The sequence below is a fragment of the Canis lupus genome, chromosome 7 (assembly GCF_011100685.1).
Source record: "Canis lupus familiaris isolate Mischka breed German Shepherd chromosome 7, alternate assembly UU_Cfam_GSD_1.0, whole genome shotgun sequence".
NCBI classification, from domain to species: domain Eukaryota; kingdom Metazoa; phylum Chordata; class Mammalia; order Carnivora; family Canidae; genus Canis; species Canis lupus.
In genome coordinates, this window is record NC_049228.1 from 12208055 (window position 1) to 12233772 (window position 25718).

Sequence of the window (25718 nt, forward strand, 5' to 3'; positions counted from 1 at the left end):
GTAGGAATCTTTTTTTCCCAGAGGGGGAAAAAAGGTATTTCACTGACAAAATTAAAACTGTATGGATTACAGACTAAAATATAAAGCATGCTAAATCCAGAAGCCATGGAAAGAAGGCAGAAAAGTCTAGATAGAAAAACAGGACACACCATTTCATATTTACTTGTCAAACTCTTTGCTTAAAAAACAAAAAAGCTAAACATGTTTCCACGCCCGAAATAAGGGTTTTGAATCTTAGCAGCCAGGTCTGAAGCAGAACAAAGTCAAGAACTTTTTTCCTCCCCTAACCATCTACCAATAGCAACGATGGGAAACGGGACAGATAAGGCTGGCTATATTTGTGCTAGGGGAAGGGAAGTGAACAATATGAGTCATCTTGCTATCTTTGAATATCAATGGGAACAGAAGTCCTTTTTGGATTGACCATGGTCCAGCAAAGAATGTTCTGGCGTGCAACTGGGCATTGAGGAAATCCACTATGTTTGGACACACTGTAGAGAATTTAATCACCCTGAGCCCGCACCAAGTCCATGAGAAGCCCTAATGGCCGAATCCCTCACTCAGCACCACACTGGCTCCGACATGTGCTGTTTATGTTCTATCAAGCCAATAACATCTGGTGGCCAATGAGCCCTCATGTCATCACATTACTGAGGCTCAGCTTTTGATGGGTCTCCAAAGAGCTCAGAACAGAACCATCTTTCATGTCAGACAAGATGGACAGAAGGAGAGGGGGGTGGCGGGCTGAAGAAGAGTTCACAGGGAATGGAGAACAGAAGGGGACTGTGGGGAAGAAAGAGAGATATTGGGGCAGTAAGACAGCTAGGTGGGGAGGGGATAACAATGAGGCCTTTCCTCTTCCTCTGGAGCCCAGTGATATCTCCAGCAGACCCTGGAATATACTCAGGCCATATATACCCTGATTCCACATCCTCACCCCCACCCCCCCGGCACGGAGTTGATTTGGGACTCAGTGGCAAGCTATTCAATCTACTAGACCCTTCTAGAGACTTCTAGTAGTGATAGGAGAGCAAACAATCAAGAAATCTCACCATGTGAGACGGAAGAATAAAACTCACAGAAGATAACGAAATTCCTGTTAGCTAGCCTCAGCTGTTTCTACGATGGGCATTTGTTCATCAATAGTGTGTCTGTTTGTTTTTAAAAATAGCCATTTTTGCTATAACCCAGAATCTATTTTTTTTAAGATTTATTTATTGATTTGAGAGAGAGAGAGAGAGAGAGAGAGAGAGAGAGCTGGGGGTGCCGGGGAGGCCAGCGTGGGGCACAGGGAGAGGGAGAGAGAAACAGACTCCTCACTGTGAGCCGGATCCTATGGCCTCTCGATTATAACCTGAGCTGAAACCAAGAATCTGATGCTCAAATGCCTGAGCCCCCACAGAGCCCCCCAGTTCTACTTTTTAGCAACACACTGATATATATGGATTCAAAATTTCCAAAGTTAACTTCACATATGCAGAGAGTTTAAAAATCCCTTGAACATGTCCAATCTTGGTATTTATTGTTTTTCTGGAAGTTTCAGTATAACAAACTTTGTGGGGCCATATTTAATCTGATTTTCAAACCACTCATGCTACTGAGTAAATACATATATGAATTTTTTCACAGGTTGTGCATTAATTATAATATCCCCTAACTTAAAAACTAATGAACCACTTCAAAGTCTCCTTGGATTCTCCAAGCTGTATAATTTGGAAATGGAATAAGAACCGATGACACCTGGCATCTAGAGACAAGAGTGAGGACAGGAAAGACGAACTCGGGACCCGGGGGGGTAGAAGACCTCATGTCTCACCTTAGCACCACTGCTTAAGTGCCATGTGGCCCTAGACAAGTCACTAAATTATTTCTGAGCCTCCGTTTCCTCATCTGTAAAACGGGGGGACTGACATGTGCCCAGGCCCTCTACATGCTTGTTATGAAGACCCCAACTAAAAACAACAACAAAAATAAGCGAAAGCCACTTAAAACCTTGAAAGATCCACATGTTGAGAAGGCAGAAGCATGGTTCTTTAGCCTTTGATTGAGGTTCGTCTCATCCCCATGAAATCAAAAGCCCGTGTATGGCTCCCTGGCCTTCAGCAGCACGAGGACACCATGGGCGCAGCCGCAGCCCACTTCCATGGGGAGAAGAGCTAGGTGTCCAGTGTTGGCAAAGGCAGGCCACGTCTACGCCCTCCGGTTATCTAGCCTACAGAGCCAGCCTACTGCCAGTCTAAAGAACCCTCTTTAGATAGAACCTCCCTCCGAAGAATGAAAAACACAGATCAAGAATACACATTTTCACATGGGATTTGGGCCAAAACACATCCCAGAAATGCAAGTAGCATCTAGATGACCTGTGACCGGCTAACCCACCGTGGAATACGACCCCCACAACAAAACTGGACCGTCTACAAAACACCACAGACTTCTGGAAGCAGACGCCATGCAGATCAGACTTTCTCAGGGTTTCCTATCCCCCACTCATCTCTTTCTTCTGTGGGTTATCTGGGTGTCTACACTGAGCAGAGGGAGCTGAAAGATAAGAAAGGCTGTAAATGGCAGAGGCCTACTAGGAAACAGGGATCTGGAAAACTCTTGTCAGGAGACAGGAAATTAAGCCCTGGAAAAGTAAAAGGGTATAGGGGAAGGCTTGGCTGTGGTGTAGATGTGTCCCCAAGGTGGAGTATTCAGGAAAGCCTAGAATGACTCACTTCATTATGCTCCAGGCAGTAGATCATCAGCTCAGAAAGAATGACCACGCCGGTCCGCCCCACCCCGGCGCTGCAGTGGACGACGATGGGAGGATGCAGGTTCCGGGGGCCTTCCAGCATGCTGTTGGTATGGCGACGGACCGACTGGATCTCCTCCAAGTAGGCTGCAAGACAAAAAATGCAAATCCGCTCACCAAAGTCCTACACAGCTTGGCATACAAGAGGGGGAAGAGGAAAAAAAGAAAAACCCCAAAACCTAATGGTGATTCTTTTTCTTTCTTTTCTTTTTTCTTTTTTTTCTTTTTCTTTTTCTTTTTCTTTTTTTTTTTTTTTTTGTAAAGTGACAATAATTTACAGTTCTTACAAGACACTAATTATTTGGCTGGTACCCACTGTACAAGTCCTGGATCCAGAGAGGACCAGCTGGGAGTCAATTAGTCCATGGGAGAATTTGTTCTTTAAATTAAATAGTTCTTTTTTAAAAATTAAATTCTGTTTTCCCCTCTGCAAATCCCAAAGTCCCCCAAGCAGATGATTCTCGACATTACTTACAGCAATTTCTACTATTAACAGACCGGGATCAGAACACCAGCTAGGTCCCCTTGAAACGCCCGCCTGTCAGAGCCAATTTCTGGTGGGAAGAGCATCCATCTGCCCCTGTTTCCTTCCCCTCACTGAATGAGTGAATGTCAACTGAGGCTTGACTTCAGTTTTAGATTTAAAAATAGGCTATGGGGGTCCTGCTTCTCAGCTTCGATTCCATGTGGTTTATGTAAGATGCTCACAAGGAGTCCTCCCCTTTCTGGAGGCAACATGTGTGTGGAGTGGAGGGGTCGAGCCACCTCCCTCGTCCCTTCTGACATCTGCCTAGCTCAGCAGGGCCGCGCGGGGGGCTGTTCACTACTCCAATTGGGCGCGAATGAAAAATTATAGCAGCACAAGCCTTAATGACTTTTTCCTTTCATGGTCAGGAAAAAAAAAAGGAAAAGTATATAAAATGTAAGCCTCAAACAGTCCAAGAGCCGGAAATAGTCAGTTAGTAACAGAGGCTTGACAGTAGCTAGTTCAGGGGAGACACCGATTTAAAGGTTCCTGATATACAGAAAATCTCATCCCAGTGCAGCATCGTAAAATAAGACTAGGGGAAGCGCTCAGATTGTTGAAGAGAGGAAAAAAAAAAGTGTGAAAAAAAAGTGTGTTCAAACCAGTCTGGTCATTTAGAAGCATCTGTTTACCTACAATTAATATGAACTCCTATTTGCCTTTATAACCTCCCGCAATTACAAAGGCATCTGAAGTAGTTTACCAAAATAGACTATTAATACCAACCCTCCACCACCACCTCCGCCACCAGCACCATGACCGCCAGCGATGTAAAATGATCTGGGATGAAACAAAAAAGTGGGAAGGCAACCTGAGATGACCAGAAAGAGTAGTTACTATCCGGGACCAACAGGAGCTAAGGACTGTGTGTGGAATCTTCACAATTTTCCTCTAAGAGGGGAAAGAAATTAGGTGACCATGGATTCTTTTCTGACAAAAAAGGCGATGTTCACACACAAAAGGGAGGTTTTTTTCCTTGTGCTAAATTCAAGGAGAGAAGTGAAAGCAATACTGATCCATAAAGCAGATGCTTCCACCACATGGAATTTTATAAAACACAGAGAAACTGGATCACAACGGATGCTCTCTCTAGCAATCATGTTAATAAAGTTCTTTAAGCTGTGACTCGGTGAAGACTTCCCCAGGCTCGAAGGCCATGTGTCTGTCCTAAGTCCCCTGCCTCCAGGGAATCTAATTTAAAGGCCGGCAAAAATCTTTTAAATTCCTAAAAATCTGGAAGAGCCAACATTTAGAAGCCCCCACCCCCACCCCACCTCAGCACATTGAGTTTCTTAGAAGTGTGAATAAATTTACATTGTTTAAAAATATTCTCTATGGCAGTGCCTGGGTGGCTCAGTTGGTTAGGCATCTGACTTTTGGATTTGGCTCAGGTCATGATCTCAGGGTCATGAGATCGTGCCCTGCATCATGCTCTGCACTCAGCAGAGAGTCTACTTGAGATTCTCTCTCTCCTTCTCCCATTGGCCCCCTCCCCCAACTCTTATCTCTCTCTAAAATAACAAATAATTCTTTAAAAAAATTCTCTATGATTTTCAGTAATTTAGATGGGCCTTCCTTACTTCCTTAAACTGGTTCTGATTGAAAAGATCTAACTATAATTTTAATCACCTTATTTTTAAAAAATTTTATTTATTCATTCATGAGAGACACAGAGAGAGGCAGACACATAGGCAGAGGGAGAAGCAGGCTCCCTGCAGGGGGAGCCCGATGTGGGACTCCATCCCAAGACCCCGGGATCATGACCTGAGCAAAAGGCAGATGCTCAACCACCGTGCCACCCAGGCACCCAATTTTAATCACCTTATAAACTCAATCTTCTAACCCAGAGCTGTTTGCCAATCACCAAACTGATCTACTTTTATCGTTTTCCATTTTCTGCATCTTGGAGATAATTTTAGTAAATCAATTAGCAAAAGATTACCAGAAAAAAAAAAATAACAAGAGCACTGTTATGAGGAAGGAAAGTTCTACAAAGGTCTCTGCCTTCCTTATGAATATTTTGAGCTACAGATACCTGTCTGACCTCAGGCAAGACACTAAGCCTCTCTAGATCTTGCTCTAGGTCCTCTGATTCCCATCAGCCTTCTGTTCTTGTCAGTGACCCCCCAAGTACCATCATCACTGGCCTAGTGGGAAATGAAGTATTTGCATCAGTGAACAGGTATGCATCGGAAGCTTCCTGTTGGAACTTCTGAAATGGTACTTCTGGGTTCTCAAAAACCTATTTTCTCTCTCTTCTCCTCTCTGCATATGCCAATTCTAAGGGAATATCAAAATAAATTCAAGGGTTTGACATTATCCAATATCCAGATGATGTTCCCATCATTGTCTTCTGTCAGCTGGAGAGTTGACAACACAGCAGGTGATCAATCTGCCAGGTGAGGAAGGAATGGGATGTCCCTGCAAGTGCAGGACAATTAAGCGAGACTGTGGAAAAGGAAGGGGGAGCGCTGGGGACTGTTGCCGTCACCAGAAGGCAGACGACCAGAAGGCAGAAGGGGGTGTCAGATCTCACCCCCAGACTGTCCTCAGCGGCCTGCCTCTCTCAGGAGGCTGTGAGCACCTTCAAAACGGACTCTTTCCTGCACTCTGAGAGCCTGACCCACAGCCTGGGATGCAGTGGGCACACACTCAAGTTTGGGCTTTTCAAATAAAGTACTGCCTACATATTCTAGGTCAATGAGCTGCTAAGAAAACCATACTGAGAAATATATATAAATTGATGAATTCAAAAATGATAGTTTCAAAAAAAAAATGATAGTTTCAAAAACACCAAGTTGGTTTCAGTGATTCCCAGTATCTTAAACAGGGGTAACAAGGAAGAATGCATTGAGATTTCTGCTCTAGGGAAATGCGGGGCTTATGAGATGCAAACCCCCATGAAAAATTAAATAAGTGTTTTTCACAGTGTTGTGTAACTATCACTGGCATCCATTTCTAGAACTTTTTCATTGCCCCGAACAGAAACCTTGTACCCATCAAAGGGTAACTTGCTATTCCCTATTCCCCCCTTCCTCTGGCCCCTGGTAACCTCTACTACCCTTTCTACCTCTGTGACGTTTCCTATTCCGGGTACCACATTAAATTGGAATCATACAATGTTGGTCCTCTTGTGTCCAGTTTCTTCTACTCAGCATAAGGTTTTCAAGGTTCAGACATGTGACATCTATCAGAGGAGCTCTATTATTAATGAGTACCTAAAGGTCTACATTAAGATAGAATGAGCTAATTTACCACAATTTCAGCTTTTTGAGTAAAAGTTGAGGAGGCTATGATGAATGACATGTATTATTCTGCTCCGTTCATACCATATGCAGGGATATATACTGCAATGATTTCATACTTTTGCCACTTATGAGAACGCATCCTCTCTTTCTCTTTCACTCCCAACTGATGAGACCACTGATGCGCTGGTAAAATTCTAAATGGGAAGAAAAAAACTTACATAAAAATCCTTGAACATCTTCTGGGCAGCCGTGATCCGGCCAGTCGGTATACTGCAAATGCCACACCGTCCTTTCCTGCCCAGACAAAAGGTGCTTGACCTTCAAGCCTGTGGTTGCATAGCAACCAGAATCTGTTCGGAACTTTGTGGTGACCTTGAACTTGCCATAGGTGGCCGAGCTGTGCTTGGAACCCAGTTTGGGCCAGTATCGGTGGCTCTTGGTTCTTCCGCCTTCCTGAATCACACACAAAAGCAAAATCAGAAATAAGTCAGGGGAAGGTCTCGTCCACCTAATCTGAAAATCTGAGGGCAGAGGAAATGTGAATGGCTTCTGGGTTGCCAAGTCATGCATTGTGCGGTCCCTATCACAGAGGAGATCCCACGCATCGTGGCTAAGGCCTAACAAGATTCGCCACGGTAGTGACAGCCATGAAATATTCAGAAGATTCACAATTGAGCTGCAGCTGAACGTGATGGGGTCTATTTTTAAGGTTTGCACAGTTCAATCACTGGAGGGGGCGGAGGGGGGGGATCAGATGGTGGCTTAGAAGGAAACCCAGAACAGGAAGGAGGTGGAGACAGAGGAGTGCTGAGGGGACACAGTGGTGGGAGTGCGGGTGAGCGCTGGGGGCTGCTCTGGGGAGGGGATTAGGAGCCCTGATGGTTCCCTGCTCCTGGGGCAACACATCCTGGGGGGTTGGGGAGGGGGTGGGTGAGTGGGGAGAGTACAAACACTCCTGCCCTGATTCATCTGCTTGAACTCTCTTAAGTCTGAAGCACACCTGCCTCGTTAATGACCAATCTTGTGAAAGCAGGCTTACCTGAGGCTTTAATTTATATTACTGGTGAGTGTCTAAGTTGATTACAAATTCCAAGAGACTGTAAGCCTCCAGCTGCCACATGGATCACTAGACCTCGTGTCTGTAAGGCTGGTACATCTGGTCACTCAGGTTTCAGCTCACTTACAACCTCCTCAGAGGGCCCTCGGCTGCACATCTACTTTAAGGTAGATCCACTCTCTGTCCCATCCCTGCTCCATCTCCTTCAAGTTGGTCACCCCACTGAGCTTCCTTTATTTATTTTATGTTAGCCCTCCTCCCACGAGGATGGAAGCTCCCTGGGGACAGGGATCATGCCTGTCTGGTTGGCCACCACCTGCCCCTGAGGTCAGCACAGATGACACACTGCCTTGAGTTGAATGAATCCCTTAATGGTAATGTGATCTGATCAGAGGATAAAACGATTCTAGAGATTTTATGGAGAATTTACTCATCGTGGGAAAGTCAAATGGGTCAGTTGACAGAAGTACTACCACTGGCTGTAAAGGGCTTGAATTGCCCTTCACCACTATCTTCTAAGGGGCTGTTCTGGAAAGCAACTGCTCAGAATGGGGGGGGGGTGTCAATGAAGGAAACGTGACACCCCCCCCCTTCACTGTCTGCTCCTCACCCTTTAAAAATGTGTAGGAAGGGGGTATGTATGCCTTACCGCAGATATTGGTGAAAGACAGATGAGGCTAGTCCCTTAAATGACTTCAACACATAAGCTAACATTTCATGAAAGGAAGCAAAGAAGTGGTTAAAATAGAAAACTGAGAATGTGACAAGAGAAGAAATACAAAACTTCTTTCCTTAAAGACAGCAAGCTCCGCGCAAACTGCTAGGTTGACCAGTGGTGTGTGCCAGTTTTTAATAACACCATGTAGAGTTCTCTAGTTAGGACAGAAAAACTATGTTTTACTTGGCAAAGAGAGAAAAAAGTTTTCTTTCCCCCGTCTCTCCAAAGAATAGAGACCTCTACAGGAACAACAGTTTCTGGTCTCTTTTCAGCTGATAAGCATGAGGGCGTGTGGGGTTGGCCATGCCCGAGGTTGGTAATATGTGATTTACCCACAGCAGCCCAAAGTTCTCACTCAAATTCCAGGGGAAAGATTATTGCTTTGTTTGGCACACAAAAGTGAGTTGGCTGAACTGAAGTTCAGTTCTTATTTGTTTGTTTGTTTGATTGACTTTAGTTTATGGCAATCTAAGGAAAAGAGTTAAAAAGCTGGATGAAAATGGGATACGATAATAAATTATCTTTGGGAAATAAAACAAATCTATGTGGGAGGAGAGAAAAGAAATGCATGCCAGAGAGAAAAGGATTTGCAGAGAAATGGTGCTTAGGAAGCAGGACAGAGCAGCAAGGTCACCAGATGCAAAGCCTATCTTCTGGCCACCCCTCCCTCCCCTGGGAACAGATGGCTATACGGCCAGTGCCCTTACCTCTTCCGCAGTGACCATGGCAATCACGTTCGCTCCCTGCTCCCACACCATCTGCCAGAAGTCGTGACATGTGTGCGGCAGGGGCCCCTGAGTGGCTATGTAGTGCCATTCCGCCCCACCAACCACCACCTGGAAACCAAGGAAAGCTTCGGTAAATGAACCCTGAATCCAGGACAGCATTACCTGCTGAGCATGGGTCCGTTTGTATCTACCTGCAAACCCTGGATAATATTTTTTAGGCCAAATGGGTTAAGTGCCATTATTCAAAAGCCCCTGGCACATTCTTACACAAAAATACTTTTTGCCAAAAACAAAAAAAACAAAAAAAAACCTTTTTGCCACTCAAGCCTATTAAAATACACCCAATCTTTCTTTCCTGTAATTTACAGTAATTATATACAAACCAGTGCATGTTAAACACACACACACACACACACACACACACACACATTACATGACCATATGGGTGTGTATAACCCAACAGAACTTGTTACAGAAGCAAGACTTATGCTTACGATGTGCAATGTACTCTGATAATTTCTATTCTTTTCTCCTAGTCTATTTCCTTAATTACATTCACACACACACACACACACACACACAAACTCAAACTGGTCCTGATCACTAAATTGACTTCACACTCCACTATTATATTGTGATCCACAGTTTGAGGCATAGTACTCGCTGGTATCCCTTTAAACAACTAAAACAAAGTGTACCATGGAATAACATCCTTTTGGAAGCGATGTCTTTATACCAGTGACCTGCTAGGAACTGTGTCATTAACCTCCGCTGTTTCTGCTATTCTGTGGTGCCACATACGGTACAGGTGTGCGGGGTGCACTTACATCAACAATACGTGATATTTGATTATTAACTTCCCCTTGTGTGGTACCACAGTATCCAAACAAACTGTGGAGCCATGAGATGATTTTGGATAATAAAATTATTACCCTATGCGGCTCCGGGTGATCTTGGAAGGCTACTTCTGCAGCTATAAATATTAGTGGCAGAGAATCACGAGTAAGTTGTGCCCAAAGTGTTGAAGGTCATACTGTCAGGGTGAAGTAGTGCCCTTTGGGGGGCACTCTTCCTGTGTTCCTTTCCATTCCTGTGTCCCTTGGCATTATTACAAAGTCAAGCCTCCTTAGACACCCACCAGCGCAAATCTCTAGATAGTTCTCGGAGCATGAAGTGATCATTGTTTGAATTTTTTTTCCCCTCATTTATTTTATAAAACTATATACTAACTGGATTCCAACAAAAACAATGTTAGTTATTGTCTCATTACAGAAGACATGTTTAGGTCAAAGCTGGCAAGCAAAATCCATTTTCCAAGTACTGGTGGGAGATAACATTCATATATTGGCTGGCTGGCTAGGAGTTTCGTTTATCTGTGGAATTGTGATTTTAAACATTAGCCTCTCTGGCACCCAACATATAGGAACCATAAATACTTCCAGAGTATGCGGCTGCCTGGGGCCTTTCGACAAATTCCAAGTATTGACAGGAGGGCATTAAAAACTGCATTAAAAACACAACAACCAATGCTACTGAGGTAGATTTCACAGATGTGATGATTCTACCTCTGGAGCAAATCAATCTCTGCTCTGTGTTAATAGCTGCTTGGAACCCAGGGAGAAAACATTGGCAAGATATACAACTCTATTCCAAAAAACACAAGGACAAGTTCTTGCAAGCTCGATGGGTCTATTAAATGCACCCATGTCTAACCCTGATCCACAAGATGAAATGTAAGCCTCGGAGAATACAGAGGAAGGGAATGCTTCTGTTAACAATACCCAATGGGCACACTTGATGCAGAGTGGCAGCTTTTCCAGAGAACAGATGGAAAATGATGAAGGATATCTGGCCAAAAGAAGAAGATAGTACGATATAACTATATAAGATTCCAAAGACATCCTATCAAGGAGCAGCTGTGTGATTTGTATCTTTGTTTGATTCATTATTTTGGTTATTATTTCATCTAAATTAAGCCCAGGAAATGGACCATAGTCAGTTTACTTGAGAGTTTCCTGAGGTTCATTTTTTATAGCTTTAGTTCTCACTCTCAAAGTTAAACTAAAATACCCAGCATGACCCATGTTAGTTATTCCTTCACATTTTTTGACCGTACTCTCTGGTAGTTAACAATATACATATAGCTATCTAGGTTCTGTGCACAAAAACCCTGCATTCATCCACAGTGTTCTTTTCATATTCTGTTCTGCAACTGTTACAACAGAAACATGCACCAGACATCTGGCTATATTTTAGAAGCTCAAAGGAATCTACCAAAAATTCAGCTCCAGTTGGAAAGTCCAATGAAGAAAGGGAGTAACTCCAAACAAGGCCAGAAACAGATTTCTAAGGTTATGATCAAAAAAGACTATTAACGTGAACTGCGTATTATTTAAAAACATCCTGTAATAACTGCTTTAATATTAGTATATGAATAGATTCTCCCACGTTTAGAACAAACAGTGGCATTCTAAAGACTGAGGAAGGTACGCCATTTAGGAAACGGCTAACCATACATGCACGTATCTATAACTCTAAGTTCTAGCTGGGCTTGACCTAAGCTAATTTTAAAGTTGATGAAATCCTGAGACATGAAAATTTGAAGTCTCTGGAATACTAACAAAAATGGAATGGTATTCATGCCGTGAATGATGTGGCAAATCTTGCAAGATTCATCATCAACCACACCTCCAGGGCTTGTGTTGAAATGAGCCCACTCTTCTAAATAACACGTAAATTTGGACAACACGTAACCTGTAGTAGTGCAGGGGGGAACTGGTAAGTTTCTGTTGCTCTTGAACATCATAAAAACTTCAACGACAGGAGAAATACAATGCCCGTGACTTCCAAAGTCTCTATCATGTGCTAATTATAAACCAAAGGGGACAATCCTCAGCTTTTCCTGTGAGCGTTAGGGAGAGTTACAACTCACACAGATAGAGTGAAATCCTCTGTGGTGAGCAGGCTTCAGAAATAGCTGACCTGAGGTTTTCCTTGAGGCTGCTGGGCTTCCTTCTCTCTGCAGTGATAGGCATGCCCTTCCAGTTGACTAAGAATCAGGGGAGTTCAAAAACACTCCCTCAGGGGCTGGGGACAGGCCAAGATGCTGGGTCGGAGCCGTGCAATTTTTTCCTTTCTGCATTTTCCACCTCTAACCCAGCAATCTTCCACAAGCCTCCCCAACACGCTTCCCTTCTTACCTTGATATGGGAGGCATTAATGTAACCTGTGTTATTCTCTTTGGTCGGGATCAGCTCTACTCTGTTCTCCTCATAGGGGACAACTTCTCGGATGCGGCTTCGTTCGGCATTTTCTGGCAGAGCCGCTGTGCTGAAAATGCCATTCGCCTTCTTCTTTGGAATCTGCTCATATTCTGTGAACACCATTCCCTCTTCTAGCTTTTTCTTCAGGGTTCTGAACTGCAACAGAAATTAATCTTGAGCTCTCCGGATTATCTTATCCAAAAACTCCAACGAGTCAGAATCCTTTATATATTCATAGTGATAGTGTTAATAAGGAGTTTCAGGAGGTACAACGAACGAATGCTTGATTATTTGGTCTCATTATTAACCACACTGCTAGTTTCTCTGGACCAATAACCAAGTTCCTTCTCATTTATGCTTTAAACAGAACCAGCCAGGCAAGAGCTGAAATTCAAAAATCAGTATTTTCAGTATTAACACCTCTGCTTAAAGTCCTAGTGATTCCTTAAATGATTCCTCTAAAGTCCCTTCTGCCTTTAAACCTTTCTAATACTTCATATATACTGGCAGAAATCTCAAACAGGAATATTACTAGCACTCCATTAAATTTACATGTTTCACTGTACAGTAATTTTAGGAACTAAAGGAGCACACCTTTCTTCACTTCCAAAACACCACCATGCAGTTTCTTCCTGCTTTTCGAAACCAACATTCTCACAATGTGTTATCCTAAAAATTATAAATCAGCCGCATTTTATAGTCAACCAAGGGGACAGTATATTAAAAGAATTCTATAAATGTTTAGGTAAGATATTCACTCCCTGATAAAGGGTAATGGTTTGCAAATTTCATAGAAGTTCAGAAACTACAGTAATGGCTTAACTTCCTCATCTTGCAAAAAAGAGAAACAGGCCCAAAGAAATGAAGTGACTTGACCAAGGCAATGCAGCTTGTTTCAGGCTGGTCCCGTTAGGCAGGCTTCACTACACCAACTTGACAAAGAAACTTGAGATGCTGGAAAGAATCGATTTAATACAATGCACACCAGGTCTTGCTAATCTCAAATTGGAGAATTAATTCATCAAATAAACCTTAGTGCCGGCATGTTTGGGCAAGGATCAAGCTCTGGAATCCCAAGACCACAGAGAATGAATCACGTGTTTGACAAGCCCAGCGCTTACCCTCTCGTCCATGGGAACTCGGGTGGCATCAGCTCGATTCTCTTCCCGCCCCGAGACCCGGGCAACTGAGAGTCCATTCAACGCTACCAACATGAGCGGCCGCTTCTGTGCCTCCAGGCTTGCCATCTTCTGCTTCTCTAGATTCTTGTGGCAAGAAAAGGCATGTTCTCATTGTTTATAATACGAGTAGAATGCTGGAATGTGTTTTAATCTCCCCAAATCTGTAACTGCCCAGCCAAGGAATGCAGACAATCACCATTAGGAGGGCAAATTCAAACACAACCTTCCCATTATTCCCACTGTGCCTGAGGTAGCCAGGTCCTACAGGACTCCTGAGATTTTATCTAAAAATGGATGCATGAATGAACTAACAAACAAACAAGTAAGAGCAAAGACTACCTACAAATATCCCCCTGCCATGGAGCTCACTCAAAAAGGGGGCCGGGGGAAGCAAAACAGTGTACAAGCAAGACATTTCAGGAAGGTAAGGGCTGAATGAAGACAGGGCAAGGGAAAGAGAAACAGTTTTCATGAACAATTCAATCCAATCACAGTGATGGACCTTTTATACAGATTAAATGATTAAAAAAAAACCTTATAGATACCACTTGTAGCACTGTCAAGAAATCAAGACTCATAACCCATACAGAAAAATCTTCCCAAGTTTCCATTCTGAGAGGCTGTCAGATGGAGGATGTCAATCCTATGCTGACGCTCTGGTCCCTGGGATAGCATCCCCAGTACGAGGGCTGATGTGGTTTAGCAGCCTTGCCAACACCGAAGTCTGTGGTTGTCTAACATGATCCATGAGGCATTATCCTTCATGCCGCATCAGAAGGCCCCAAGGAGTAGGCACCAGGGCTCCCAATGACCATGGTGGGAAATTACTGAACGTGATGCAACTATGGGAGAATACAGATTTGGGGGCGGAGCAGGCCAGTCAATAAGGAAAGGGTTGGAGGTCAACACATGGTCCTTGTGTGTGGTATTTTGACTTCCTCTCCATCCTCACCTGCACCAACATTCTGAAGTTGGTCAGTCAAGGCTCTCGGTGTTAAGTCTACTATTGTAATTCCTTATGCCTCCCCAAATGGACTGAGGTATAAAAGAAATCTCCTTTTACCCAGCAAGCCAATAAGAGCATTTCCCAAAAATAGTTTTGTCTTGGAAGACAGAAGAATAGCAGGACTTCCGAAAGCATACAAGCTGAGGAGTTAGACAGCATTTAAGATTTTGATTCTAACAAAAGTAAAACCACTTTGTAGATTCCTTTGGCTGCCCCAGAGGAAGGGGTCATCTTATCCCTGGTTTCTTTTCAAGGCTTTAGGGTTTTTTTTTTTTTTTTTTCTTAGTCTGTCATGTATAAATTTAGTCCCCAGTGAGGTGTGATGATGGAGCCATGGTACTGGCAGATGACAAAGAGTTAGTGGATTATTCTAACTGGGGGGACGGGCTGGCATTTCCACCTTACATGAGGTCAGCCTCTCAAAACCTCTTACAGTCAAAATGGAGCTCTGGCCTTTCTGAGTGATGCTTTATTCAGTGACAAGGCCAACCCATCAGACAAACTAGGTAACCAGGGGAAAAAATTATTAGCTACCTCTTTTAATTGGGAACATTTCACTTCCTCTGTGACATTCTGAGAAAAGCAATCATTTTGCAAGAAATGTCCCTAAGGTCCTCCAAATAGTCCATCTGCTTCCTTCCCATCTGGATCGAAGTAGGCCTAAGGCAAAAAGTAACTAACTAGTCTTCCCTGGAAGGATTACTAGTTACCTGCTGAATACTGAAATCCCAGGGATAAACAATTTCTCTTAGTTCCTTCTCACTTATCCCATCAGCTTGTTACCAGAGATAAAAAATAAGTAACTCAAAAACCTGATTTGGACTTTTCTCTTCCTGGCACCCGATTTTGGGCTCCAGGGCTACAAACAGTGAAATGGCCTCAAGGCAGCAGTAGGAGCCAGAAGGAGGAGCTATCACAACAGCAGGCAGGAATTGTCCATCAAATAGACGAGTGGCTCCAAAATTATGGAGAGCTGCCTGCAGGGGACATTCTCACCATCCCTGTCCCCCTCCGGTTCCCATTCGGTTAAATTTTCTCACTGTTTTTTTTAGCCTAGAGAAGCCTGGACAGCCTTCTCCATTCTTACTCATTCCTAACAAGCCAGGCAAAAGCTGCCCACAGTGGGGAGGGCAGAAGAGCATCTGAGATGTGGGAAGGGCATGGGAGTAAGTTTCCTCATTAAAAAAAAAAAAAAAAAAAAAAAAAAAAGGATGAAGAACCATCTCAACCTTCAGAGTCACTGCCAGTGTCACCATCTTGATCCACACAGTGGCTCACTGAAGAACCTCCTAGTCCTTCTCTGGGGTCAAGGCACCAGCTAAGGGTAGTAGTCCCTGAGCTCCTGAGTATATTTAATTTGGAAAAACAGAACAAAACAATGGGAAAACAAAGTAGGAATGGGTAATGATGTTCCTGAGCTACAATTAAGAAATGAAACCAGTTATTCATTATTGTTCGTATGAAGGGGGGGTGGGGACACACAGTGGAAACTCCCTTGCATCTCTGTGATGGTGCATGAAGCTCTATGTAGGGAGTCAGTGCCATGGGTTTGGATACAGGGTTTTGTTGAGTATAGGTTAACAAGAGGAGAGGATGAAAATGACCAATGTGAGGCTATGGGACCATGCAGGCATCAATAAACATCAGATCAGCAGGGGAAACAGCAAAGCAGAACGCTTGGATTCACAGGTTCTCAAGTTGTGGTAAAGGAGCCTGGGCCAGGACGTGCTGAAAATCCATTTACCAATGCATTCATTACTTTTTCCAGGCTGGGAAAGCTCTCCCCCAGGGCGCCACCCCCGTGTTTCATTCCATCCCCCAGCCAAATGGTTTTATTGGCCAGGGGCACAGGCATATCTTTCACAATTTCCCTCTAGGTTTGCAAAAAGTGGAAAAAGTTATGCCTGTACCAAATTCTTAGCACTACTCTAACTCGTGGCCAAAACTGTGCTGCTGGGAATGCTCTGAAAATTTGTCGAAAGTAGTAATGTTCCTACGGATTAGATTCCTGAACCCAAAAACGTGGCTTTCTTAAAACTTTGGTCTTTAACTGTTTTCCTTAGTTTGATAACCACTGGGGTGCAGGGAGACTTCTAGAGGAAGGGAGCCTAAGAACCTCATCAAAGGAAATTTTAGCTTGCAACTGTTCTGGAGTTCCTAAAGTAAGTGCCAGCTACCCTATGGTAGAAATGTGGTACCTGCAGAGGAGAAGTCAATATGGGTTTGATGACTTGTAATGAAATGATGCTTTTACTTTTTTTTTTTTTTTTAAAGATTTATTTATTTATTCAGAAAGAGAGAGAGGCAGAGACACAGGCAGAGGGAGAAGCAGGCTCCATGCAGGGAGTGCAATGTGGGACTCGATCCCGGGTCTCCAGGATCACACCCCCGGACTGTAGGCGGCGCTAAACCGCTGCACCACGGGGGCTGCCCAATTCTTTTACTTTTTTAAGGAAATTTCTAAAACAAGGAGTAATGGTGATCTGAAATATTCTTTAAAGTAGTAACTACAGGGGTGCCTGGGTGGCTTAGTCATTTAAGTGGCTGACTCTTGGTTTCAGCTCAGGTCATGATCTCAGGGTCATGGGATTGAGCCCCCAGTAAGGTTCCGTGCTGAGTGCAGAGTCTGCTTGAGATTCTCTCCCTCTCCCTTTGGCCCTCTCCTTGCTCACTCATCTCTTTCACTCTCTCTAAAATAAAATAAATAAATAAAATCTTAAAGTAGCAACTACAATCTAGCAATTTTCTCATTACTAGGAGATAATGCACTTTGTTGGTCTGTGTGTGCACCTGTTACCTATACACTCTTGCTGTTACAATATACCTGGTTCTCCAGCTGGTACGTATCCTGAGTAAGAGTTATTTATGTCTAATATCAGGCATCTCCAAATGCTTTACGTGTGTGTCTATGTACGCGTATGTTCACATGCATGTGTGTGAATACCGAGAGAATGAGCTTAACGGGGAACTGAAGCTCAGTGATGAACTTGTGAGTTTACGGTAGTGTTTTTGGTTTGTGTTAAGCATCTACTGAAAGAAAATCTGAAAATAAAGCTGAACACGTCATGGTCCAGTCATTACTGGTGAGCCATCTCTGACATAGAGCTCTCTACACAGAGCTGCGCTCTGAAGGGATGTTGCTCTTTTACTACCTAATTGAGGGAAAAAAATGCTTCTCCCTAAAAGAACCAACAAGAAATGTAGGAAGGAGAGCTCCCAGTAGCTCACACAACAGGACGTCTGACCCTGAATAAAGAGCACAATGCTGGCCCAAACAACCTGCAGCATCCTGACTCCACTGTGGTGCCTTGCGCCAAGCACAGCAATTAAAAGGCCCAAATGAAAATGGAAGATTTGACTGAAAGGGGAAAAACGAAAGTTTTGTGAAATAAAATACTGCCCGTTGAAATGCCAACTGATGCTCTAATTCCCTAACACATTCCCTGGATCAGCCTCGCACTGCCTTCGGTCCTGGTGCTTTTACACCCTGTGTCATGGGGACGCCGACACTGCCCCGGAGCAGAGGACACTTACCCTGAGGGCCATCTCTCTCTCTACGATGCTGTCTTCCAGGGAGAACATCTCAGACACGGGTCTCTCCTTCACAGGCTCTTTTTTGACCCGCTCCTTTACGCTTGTCAGGTCGGGTTCAGAGATGGACGGGCCCAGGGAAGGCCCAGCCACTGCCAGCTGGTCAGCGCGGGAGACGCTGATGGCCTTGGCTGGCCCGTGTCTCAGGACCCTGGCCCTGGCCATGGCAGGAGGCAGGCTGACCTGGTCTTGCCGTAGCGCCCCATTGCTAACACTTTTCCTTGGGCCAGGGTACTCGGGTGGGGGTTTGTTTGGGATTCGGGCCAAGGCCGCCTGCAGCTGGGCACTGTACCCCATCTTCTCCCGGAGCACAGGGATCTGGGGCACCGATCCCGGGACCTCCTCCTCCTCCTCCTCACTCTCACTGCTGTGGATCAGCATGGTGGCATCGGAGAAAGTCTTCTTGTGGTGGTAATGGGGAAGCTGGTGGGCCTCGTGGCTCCCTGGCACCTCCTCGGGTGGCCCCTGCTCCCGGAGCGTGTTTCGGCGGGCCATGGGGATATTGAGTGACTTCAAGGTCATGGCTTCCATGCCCCGCACCATGCTGCTCATCACCTCCAGGCTGTGGCGCTTATTCACTGCGCCGTGGTGCTTGGTGGCCGTGAGGGGCTCGCTCACCTCCTGGAGAGACTGGTGCACCACCGGGGAGCTGTCCTCCTGGAAGGTCTTCACGGACAGCTGCACTTTGCGGGTCACCAGGTCGGGGCTACTGCCGCTGACGTACTTGTGGCGGTGGCTGGCGAGGTCTGGGGTGCTGGTGGCAGGGCGCGGCCGTGGGTAAGGGGGTGGCGGCCTGAAGAGATAGTTTTTGAGCATATGAGCCGTGTTGTAGTTCTGGGTGCCTTGGAGCTGCATGTTGGCCAACTCTGGCGTGCTCACCGTGTGGGAGATGGCACTTGCCCCCGGCTTGCTCGGCACCGAGTTATTCTTTGGGTTTATTTGGTCAGATGGACTGACAAGTTTGTGACCATAGCCTCCCTGTGGCCCATAAGGGACAGTGTAGGGGTGCCTCTCCCGCATCTCGGGCTGGCTGTACACCAGATCCTCCGGCTGGTTGTAGGCATGCGTATTGATGATGTTGAGGTTTCGCAGAGACTGGCTCTGGCTGTCGGCGTGCAGGACCCCCCTCTTCATCTGCCGCATGACTGTCTCATAATCGGGGGTAGGCCGGTAAGATGGCACGATGATGGCGCTGTGCCGGTGGCTAGGGATGTAGTCAGCCCGCATGATGTCACTCCCTGGGATACTGAGATTGGAGGACACAGGAGAAGCCTGGATGAAACTCTGGGAGCAGCTGAGGGAGTTGACGCTGTGAACACTACACACGCTGCCATTGGTGACGGTGCCATTTAAATAATTTAAATCCAGACTGTTGTGAGAGTTGTAATACAAGGCTTCTTCATTCCCGTGGAAAATGCTGTCTATAAGAAGTCAAACAAAGGCACGTGAGCCTCCACATCATCCTGCTCCAATTAAGTTCATCCTCACACTCATGCGCATGATTTTTAGAAGTCATTAAAAGTGAAATTCTGTGGTCTCCACCCACATATTCCATGAAAAAACTAGTAACTCTTGGGTGAGAGGCCAACATACAGAAGGAACACTTTAAAGCATACTAAAAAGAAAAAGGGAATCTAATCAAAGAACGGTATGTACACCTTTGGAATAGTTATCACCTGGGACAGTTCTTGACTTTGCCATGAGCTTTGAAATTAGGCACCATCGATGGCCCTCACGATGGGTAAACCTGTCTCCTTGTCCAGCAAGGACTGGAACATTTGGGCCAGGAGGCCAAGAACTTTACCAGGGCAGCAGATTTGAAGTTACGGAGCACCTGCAGCTTCTGTTCTGACTGCAGTGGGGAAAGGTCCCCTTACCCGAGGGAATGCTGAGCATTCATAAAGACACAAGTGATGCAGTCAGGATGGCAGCATGCATGGCTAGCTTGTTCTGAGCAGCAACTAGAGGAGGGCAAACCCAGAATCAGGAGTTCTTTTAGCCACTGCCTAAAACTCTCCCCTAGAATCGGTTTCATCACTGAGGTCAATTCACATTAAAATTAATGATAGTTTAAGGAGGTACCTACAGAGATATAAAGTAGATTTCTGACGTCAGGCCCATTCTGGGTGTCCAGGGTTCCTTTAACACTAATGCTCATCCACGCACGCACACGCACGTGCACGCATACGCAGCCCTAGGAAGGCAATCTCTTGCCAAAACACTGTTTTTGGTGGGCAAAGTACATTCATTTTCATACTCAGATTCAAGCACGGACAAAGTAGAAGAGGACATAGCAGAAAGGCAAACAAAACAAAACACCCCCACCAACCAGAAAAGGTGAATGAAAACACTTGGCTGCCTGAAGAGGAGTTTGGCACAGGCCAGACGGGCTGAGCTAGATAAGAGAAACTGGCAAAACACAGAGACGAAGGTGCCCACTCATCCACCTCTAGTGGGGTCTGGTGCTTTCCCACAGAAGCTGGGCAATTTTGCCAGTCTGCTTGTAAAAAAAGTAGTGTTTTATTAGATAGTCTTGATTATCTTCATTTCCATACCCACACTCTGACAGTACAGATTCAAGATAGCCAGCATATGGTAACGCGGAAACTAATTATCCACCTAACATATTGTCAACATCTAAGTTTAATATCATTCCTTTCTGGAGATGCAGTTAATGTAACGATGCACTGGCTCAGGCGTCATGATACCAATTTTCATCTCTAAGCTCCTCCACTATCCTGGATCCTCTGGATTCTTTCTGTATCTGTGAAATGGAACAACAGTACCTATCGCATGGGTTTATTTTGAGGATTAAATGAAACAATACGTGGCAAGTGCTCAGCACTGTGTTTAGGGAGAGGAGTTGCTCTATAAATGTTCATTGTTATCACTGTAATCATTATTATTGGAATGGATTTTTCTCCCACGTTTTGCATGGGAGTGTTTGGCGAGAAAAAGAGTAATGAGATTTTGTTTACTGGGAGGCAAGAACAAGGGCACTAACAACTAGCAAGCAACAGATAAAAAAGAGGAGTAGAGATGACCTGTGCCCTTCTGTTAGTATTCTGGATGCCTGTATCCCCTGTCACCATGAGAGCCCAACTGCTACAAGCTTTCTGACACCGGCAGTGAGGGTGAAGAGTATTCCATTGGGCTGACTGCCCCTCTCCCTTCTCCAAGCCCACTTACCAGAGGCAGGAGAAAAGGAACTTGCTCACTGCTTTCTCCCAACTCCCCTGGCAGCCAATCCTGGAAAAATTTTTCTCTTAGGGGCAAATAACATTCTGTGCCTTGCATAAATTGAAGCTGCTGCCTGCTGTCATTCAGACAATGACAAAATCAAGACAAAAGTTATCATTGTCATCTAAAAAAAAAATCACCTTTACTGCTTATAGGGTGCTCAATTTTTCATCTTAGGAAGGAAGGGAAAAAGGCAAGCTGTGGTTACCTTGTGAAGTGTGAGTTTCCGAGTAGTGCTCGCCACACTGGACGTGCATGGGAGGCAAGATGTACGGCTGCTGTCGGGGCTGAAACAGAGAACATGACAAAGGTGGGAAGGACGTGGCATGAGTGTCCGGGGTCTCTTGCAGGGAACCAGCCCACCACTCACCCACATCTACAGGGAGGCGCTGTGTGGCTGCTCTGCCCGTCTGCCCTTGATCCCTCCCTCTTTGACTCATCTGTACCCCCATCCTCTCCTAAGTTTAGGCCTGGAGAAACAGGAAGTGAGGGGTGCGGAGGCTGGTTCAAGGCAAGAAAGATAAAGAGGCTACAACGAACACATCATCTATTTCCTGATACACTTGCAAAACTCCCAATGCCTTATTTAAAGGAGTAACTCAGAACATGGATATTATTATGTTCTTCCTAAGAAATAATGACAACATGGAGGGGGAACTCTTTCATTCTATTCAAAACTGGCTGTACCTATGAACCTTGTTAACAGCACCACCATCGACTTCCAATAGGGATAAGGGTAGTGTGAAGCTCGGTCCACTTGCAAATTTATATAAAAATCTGAAAAGTGAGCCACAACAAGTGTGCTGTTCTCAAGAGCAATTATTGCCCCTTCCATTGTAGAAGCCAATATGGAAAGGCCTTGCTGGCAATCTGGTTCAATCATCTACTCTCCTGCCCTCCTCTTCAGTGAAGAATCTTTTCCAAGAGATTCTTAAAGATGGCATTTAGCCTCAATCTGATTAACTTCCTACTGTAGGCAAGGGTAAACTTTCAGAGGGGGAAAAAATGCGTACATAGGATCAATATTTATGAGCCATCAAAGGAAATATGATTAGTTGCTAATGTGGTCTAGGGCAAGACACTGAACCTTAGTAGGTCTCAGCTTCTTGTCAAATCACAAACAATATCCAATTTATTTATATATTCGGGCTCCAGCTGAGAGCCTGTTTGAAGAAAAAGCTTTGACACTAAAAAAGTCTTTTAAAAACTTTAACCTTGTAAACCACGAAACAGGTTTTCTTATATTTCTATTTGATTATTTCGAAATTAGCCTTATAGATATTGGTTTAAATGTTACTTTAGGAAAGAAGTTGAGATCAAGCCTAAAAACTCAAAGCCAGCAGGGGTCACACTTTCTTGTATCCCCCAGTACAAGAAGAGCTCTCTCCACAATTCGAAGCTGGGTAAATAACTCATCTACCATGTTCTCGGCAACAAATAATGCTTACACATCAAAAGGGCATATAAAGAAGGTAATGAAGAAGGGATCCAAAAATTAAAGAGTCAAGAGAGAAGAAATAAAGAACTGAAATTAATCTGAGAAAGTAGTTCTTGGTACCAAGGAAAAGGTGCTATTATCAGCTTTTCTAAATATTCCCAAAATCTCCCTTTGGCTGGTTTTTGAATTACAATTTTAAAATATTTTTCCTCTTCTTGGTAATACATAACTCAACTCAATTTTTCCAGAGTGGGGACAGCTGGCTTGAGGCTTGAAACAGACAGACAGACACATAGACACACACACACAGTGGGGCGGGATTCATAGGAGGTAACAGAAATACATGGTAAGGCGAAGTTGAGTCTCTGCCTTCTCTTGCCCTTATTAAAAAAAAAAAAATCCAGGAAGTACCTGTTTATGAATTGGCGTAAGTGTACAGCAAAGGACAAAACAACAAACCCTCCAAATACCACTTCAGGATATAACTTATTCCACATATGTATATATATGTATATACTCCATTTATATAATATAATGCATATCATTCTATTTCTTTCCAGAACTGCTAATATAGAAACGAGTGTGATGCCAAAACACAGGCAGCAGAAGGGCAAGAGAAAACTGCAGGACCGGTTATCAGTAAGGAAGCCAGAACAAGACCCCATCACTCATTCCAGGGAACTCGTGGTGAATTGGTTTAACCCTAAAGGGTACGGGAAAGAGGGACACCCTGACTTTGGCTTCCTGCAGATTTTCTTCATCCAGATAGAATAGGAAAGCCTCTTTATCTTCTCTAGATGAGTAGGATGAGATCTAATCACAAGACAGCCTTAAAATACTTTGCCCTTGTGCTGTTGTTTCATGGACATAAGTGAAAAATTATCTCCCTAATGAAGACATGTAGACTCTAAAGAAAAAAAATAATACAAAGGAGAAGTATAAAGAGACCAGCGCTATGAACAAATCTATTAATGCCTCAAGTAAAAAGACCAAAGTGACCCTCTAGATCTCCAAGGCAAGGGCCACTTGTGAAATATTTTGCATGATACCGAGATTAATAATATGCATGGAGGTACTCAGGAATGTGATGACGTAATGGTGAAACTCAAGAATTCGAAGAGTTCATTCTCTATGTATTTTCCAGAAAAAAAAAAAAAATCCTCAAGACTTTCCTTTTAAAAGATGAGTTGAAGATATGCTATAGGGCACACATTGTATATGAGGAAAAATTCAATTTCATTCTATCAACTCGAAGGAAATGCTCACCTAGAAAATTTTAAAGGTCACGTGTTTATTTTGGTTTTGTGTCACACATCAGAACCTCAAATAGAAGAATTATGATTTAAAACAAGTAGATAATTTAAAGGAAGCCAATTCTCCTGCATCTTTCTATGATATCATTCTTAAGTAATCCTCAAAATAAAACACAGCTTAAGACAGGACATATGTATAGAAATTAGAGTTGTGTTTCCTTATTCAGAAAAGGAGCAGATTTTTTTTTTTAAACTAATGTTAGATAGCAAAGTAGATTGATTTACTAGGTCAATTATCTTGACCTTAAGATTAGAAAATGGGCAATTAATCTTCCCCACTGAATACCCTACCTGAAACTGTCAATTAAACTCATTCAATTCTGGTTCATTTAAAAAGCACTTTCATTCTTTTCTTTCTTTCTTTTTTTTTAAGAGAGGGGAAAGGGGAAGGGTGAGGGGAGGGGCCAAGGGAGAAAGAGAATCTTAAATAGGTTCCACACCCAGCACAGAGCCTGATGTGGTGCTGGATCTCACAACCCTGAGATCATGACCTGAGCCAAATCAAGAGTCGGACACTTGGGCAGCCCGGGTGGCTCAGCGGTTTAGTGCTGCCTTCAGCCCAGGGTGTGATCCTGGAGACCCCGGATAGAGTCCCATTTCGGGCTCCCTGTGTGGAGCCTGCTTCTCCCTCTGCCTATGTCTCTGCCTCTCTCTCTCTCTGTGTGTCTCTCATGAATAAATAAATATTTAAAAAAAAAAGAGTCGGACACTTAACTGACTGTGCCACCCAAGCTCCCCTAAAAAGCATTTTCTGATTAGTTTATTAAGCTCTATCTATGGGCAGTGAATACAAACGAATTTGTGGAGCTTGTAACTTTAGACATGTCTGTATGTAACAACCAGAAACAGTGAGTAATAAAACCAAGATGAGCAAGTGGATGAAAACACACACATTAGGTTGCATGCTGAAGAAACATGGTCTCATTGGCCCTAAGACATACTCTTAAAGGGATGAACCCAGAGCCACACATTGAGAAGTGATGGCCATGGATGGGCACAAGGATGTCCCACACGATGGGACATGGACAGGACGTGGATGTTCAACCACACTTGCTTGGCAGACTGATGCTCTTCTGTGTTCTCATCAGACCTTTAACTGGTCATGATGCCTAAGGATGTCTCCTCTCAAATGAGCAACAAAAGGATACTCCATCCCCAACAGTCAGACCACTTGATAACTGAAGGCTTTATACATACCAGAGAGGATCGGCTCCAGGTGGGCTGGCGTCTGATGGGGGGTGGAGAATTTGATTGTCTACATGAGAAGTTAAAAAAATGAAAATGGTCATTATATTTATCAGACATAAAAGAACCAGACAGACAAGAGAGGGGAATAAGAGGAGGGGAAAGAGACAAGATAGGTAAGTAATTTATAGCAGAACATAAACATTTATTTCTGAATGATGAGACTATGCTATGAAAAGTTTTGATTGCCTTTTTTATTCTCTTCCTTATTTCCAAAAGTTTGGAGCATATGGTCCTTAGAAAATAAGTTTTATAGAAAATACAGAAAGATTATGAGAGGAAGAAAGCAAGACTGAAAAATATCACTGTTATTACACGGGTTTTTAAGAATCATACCCTTTATATCTTTTTGTGTGTGTAATATCTTTCA

At 44.0% G+C, this 25718-nt stretch overlaps 1 protein-coding gene and 1 long non-coding RNA gene across 4 annotated transcripts in view; one reads left to right on the forward strand and one right to left on the reverse strand.

Moving 5' to 3' along the window:
- PTPN14 (protein tyrosine phosphatase non-receptor type 14) overlaps positions 1 to 25718 on the reverse strand; it is a 180548-nt gene that overhangs the window by 10779 nt on the left and 144051 nt on the right. For all 3 annotated transcript variants that reach the window (XM_038542137.1, XM_038542138.1, XM_038542139.1), the window contains 8 exons: positions 25301 to 25358; positions 21561 to 21639; positions 18056 to 19533; positions 13456 to 13599; positions 12272 to 12490; positions 9051 to 9179; positions 6787 to 7021; positions 2718 to 2881 (listed from right to left, as the gene is read on the reverse strand). In XM_038542137.1, coding sequence (XP_038398065.1) covers positions 2718 to 2881; positions 6787 to 7021; positions 9051 to 9179; positions 12272 to 12490; positions 13456 to 13599; positions 18056 to 19533; positions 21561 to 21639; positions 25301 to 25358 — 2506 coding nt within the window. The remainder of the gene's footprint in view (positions 1 to 2717; positions 2882 to 6786; positions 7022 to 9050; positions 9180 to 12271; positions 12491 to 13455; positions 13600 to 18055; positions 19534 to 21560; positions 21640 to 25300; positions 25359 to 25718) is intronic.
- Positions 6947 to 23994, forward strand: LOC119872502. The gene is made up of 2 exons (XR_005361955.1): positions 6947 to 7277; positions 23351 to 23994. It is a non-coding gene; the product is annotated as an uncharacterized LOC119872502 (long non-coding RNA).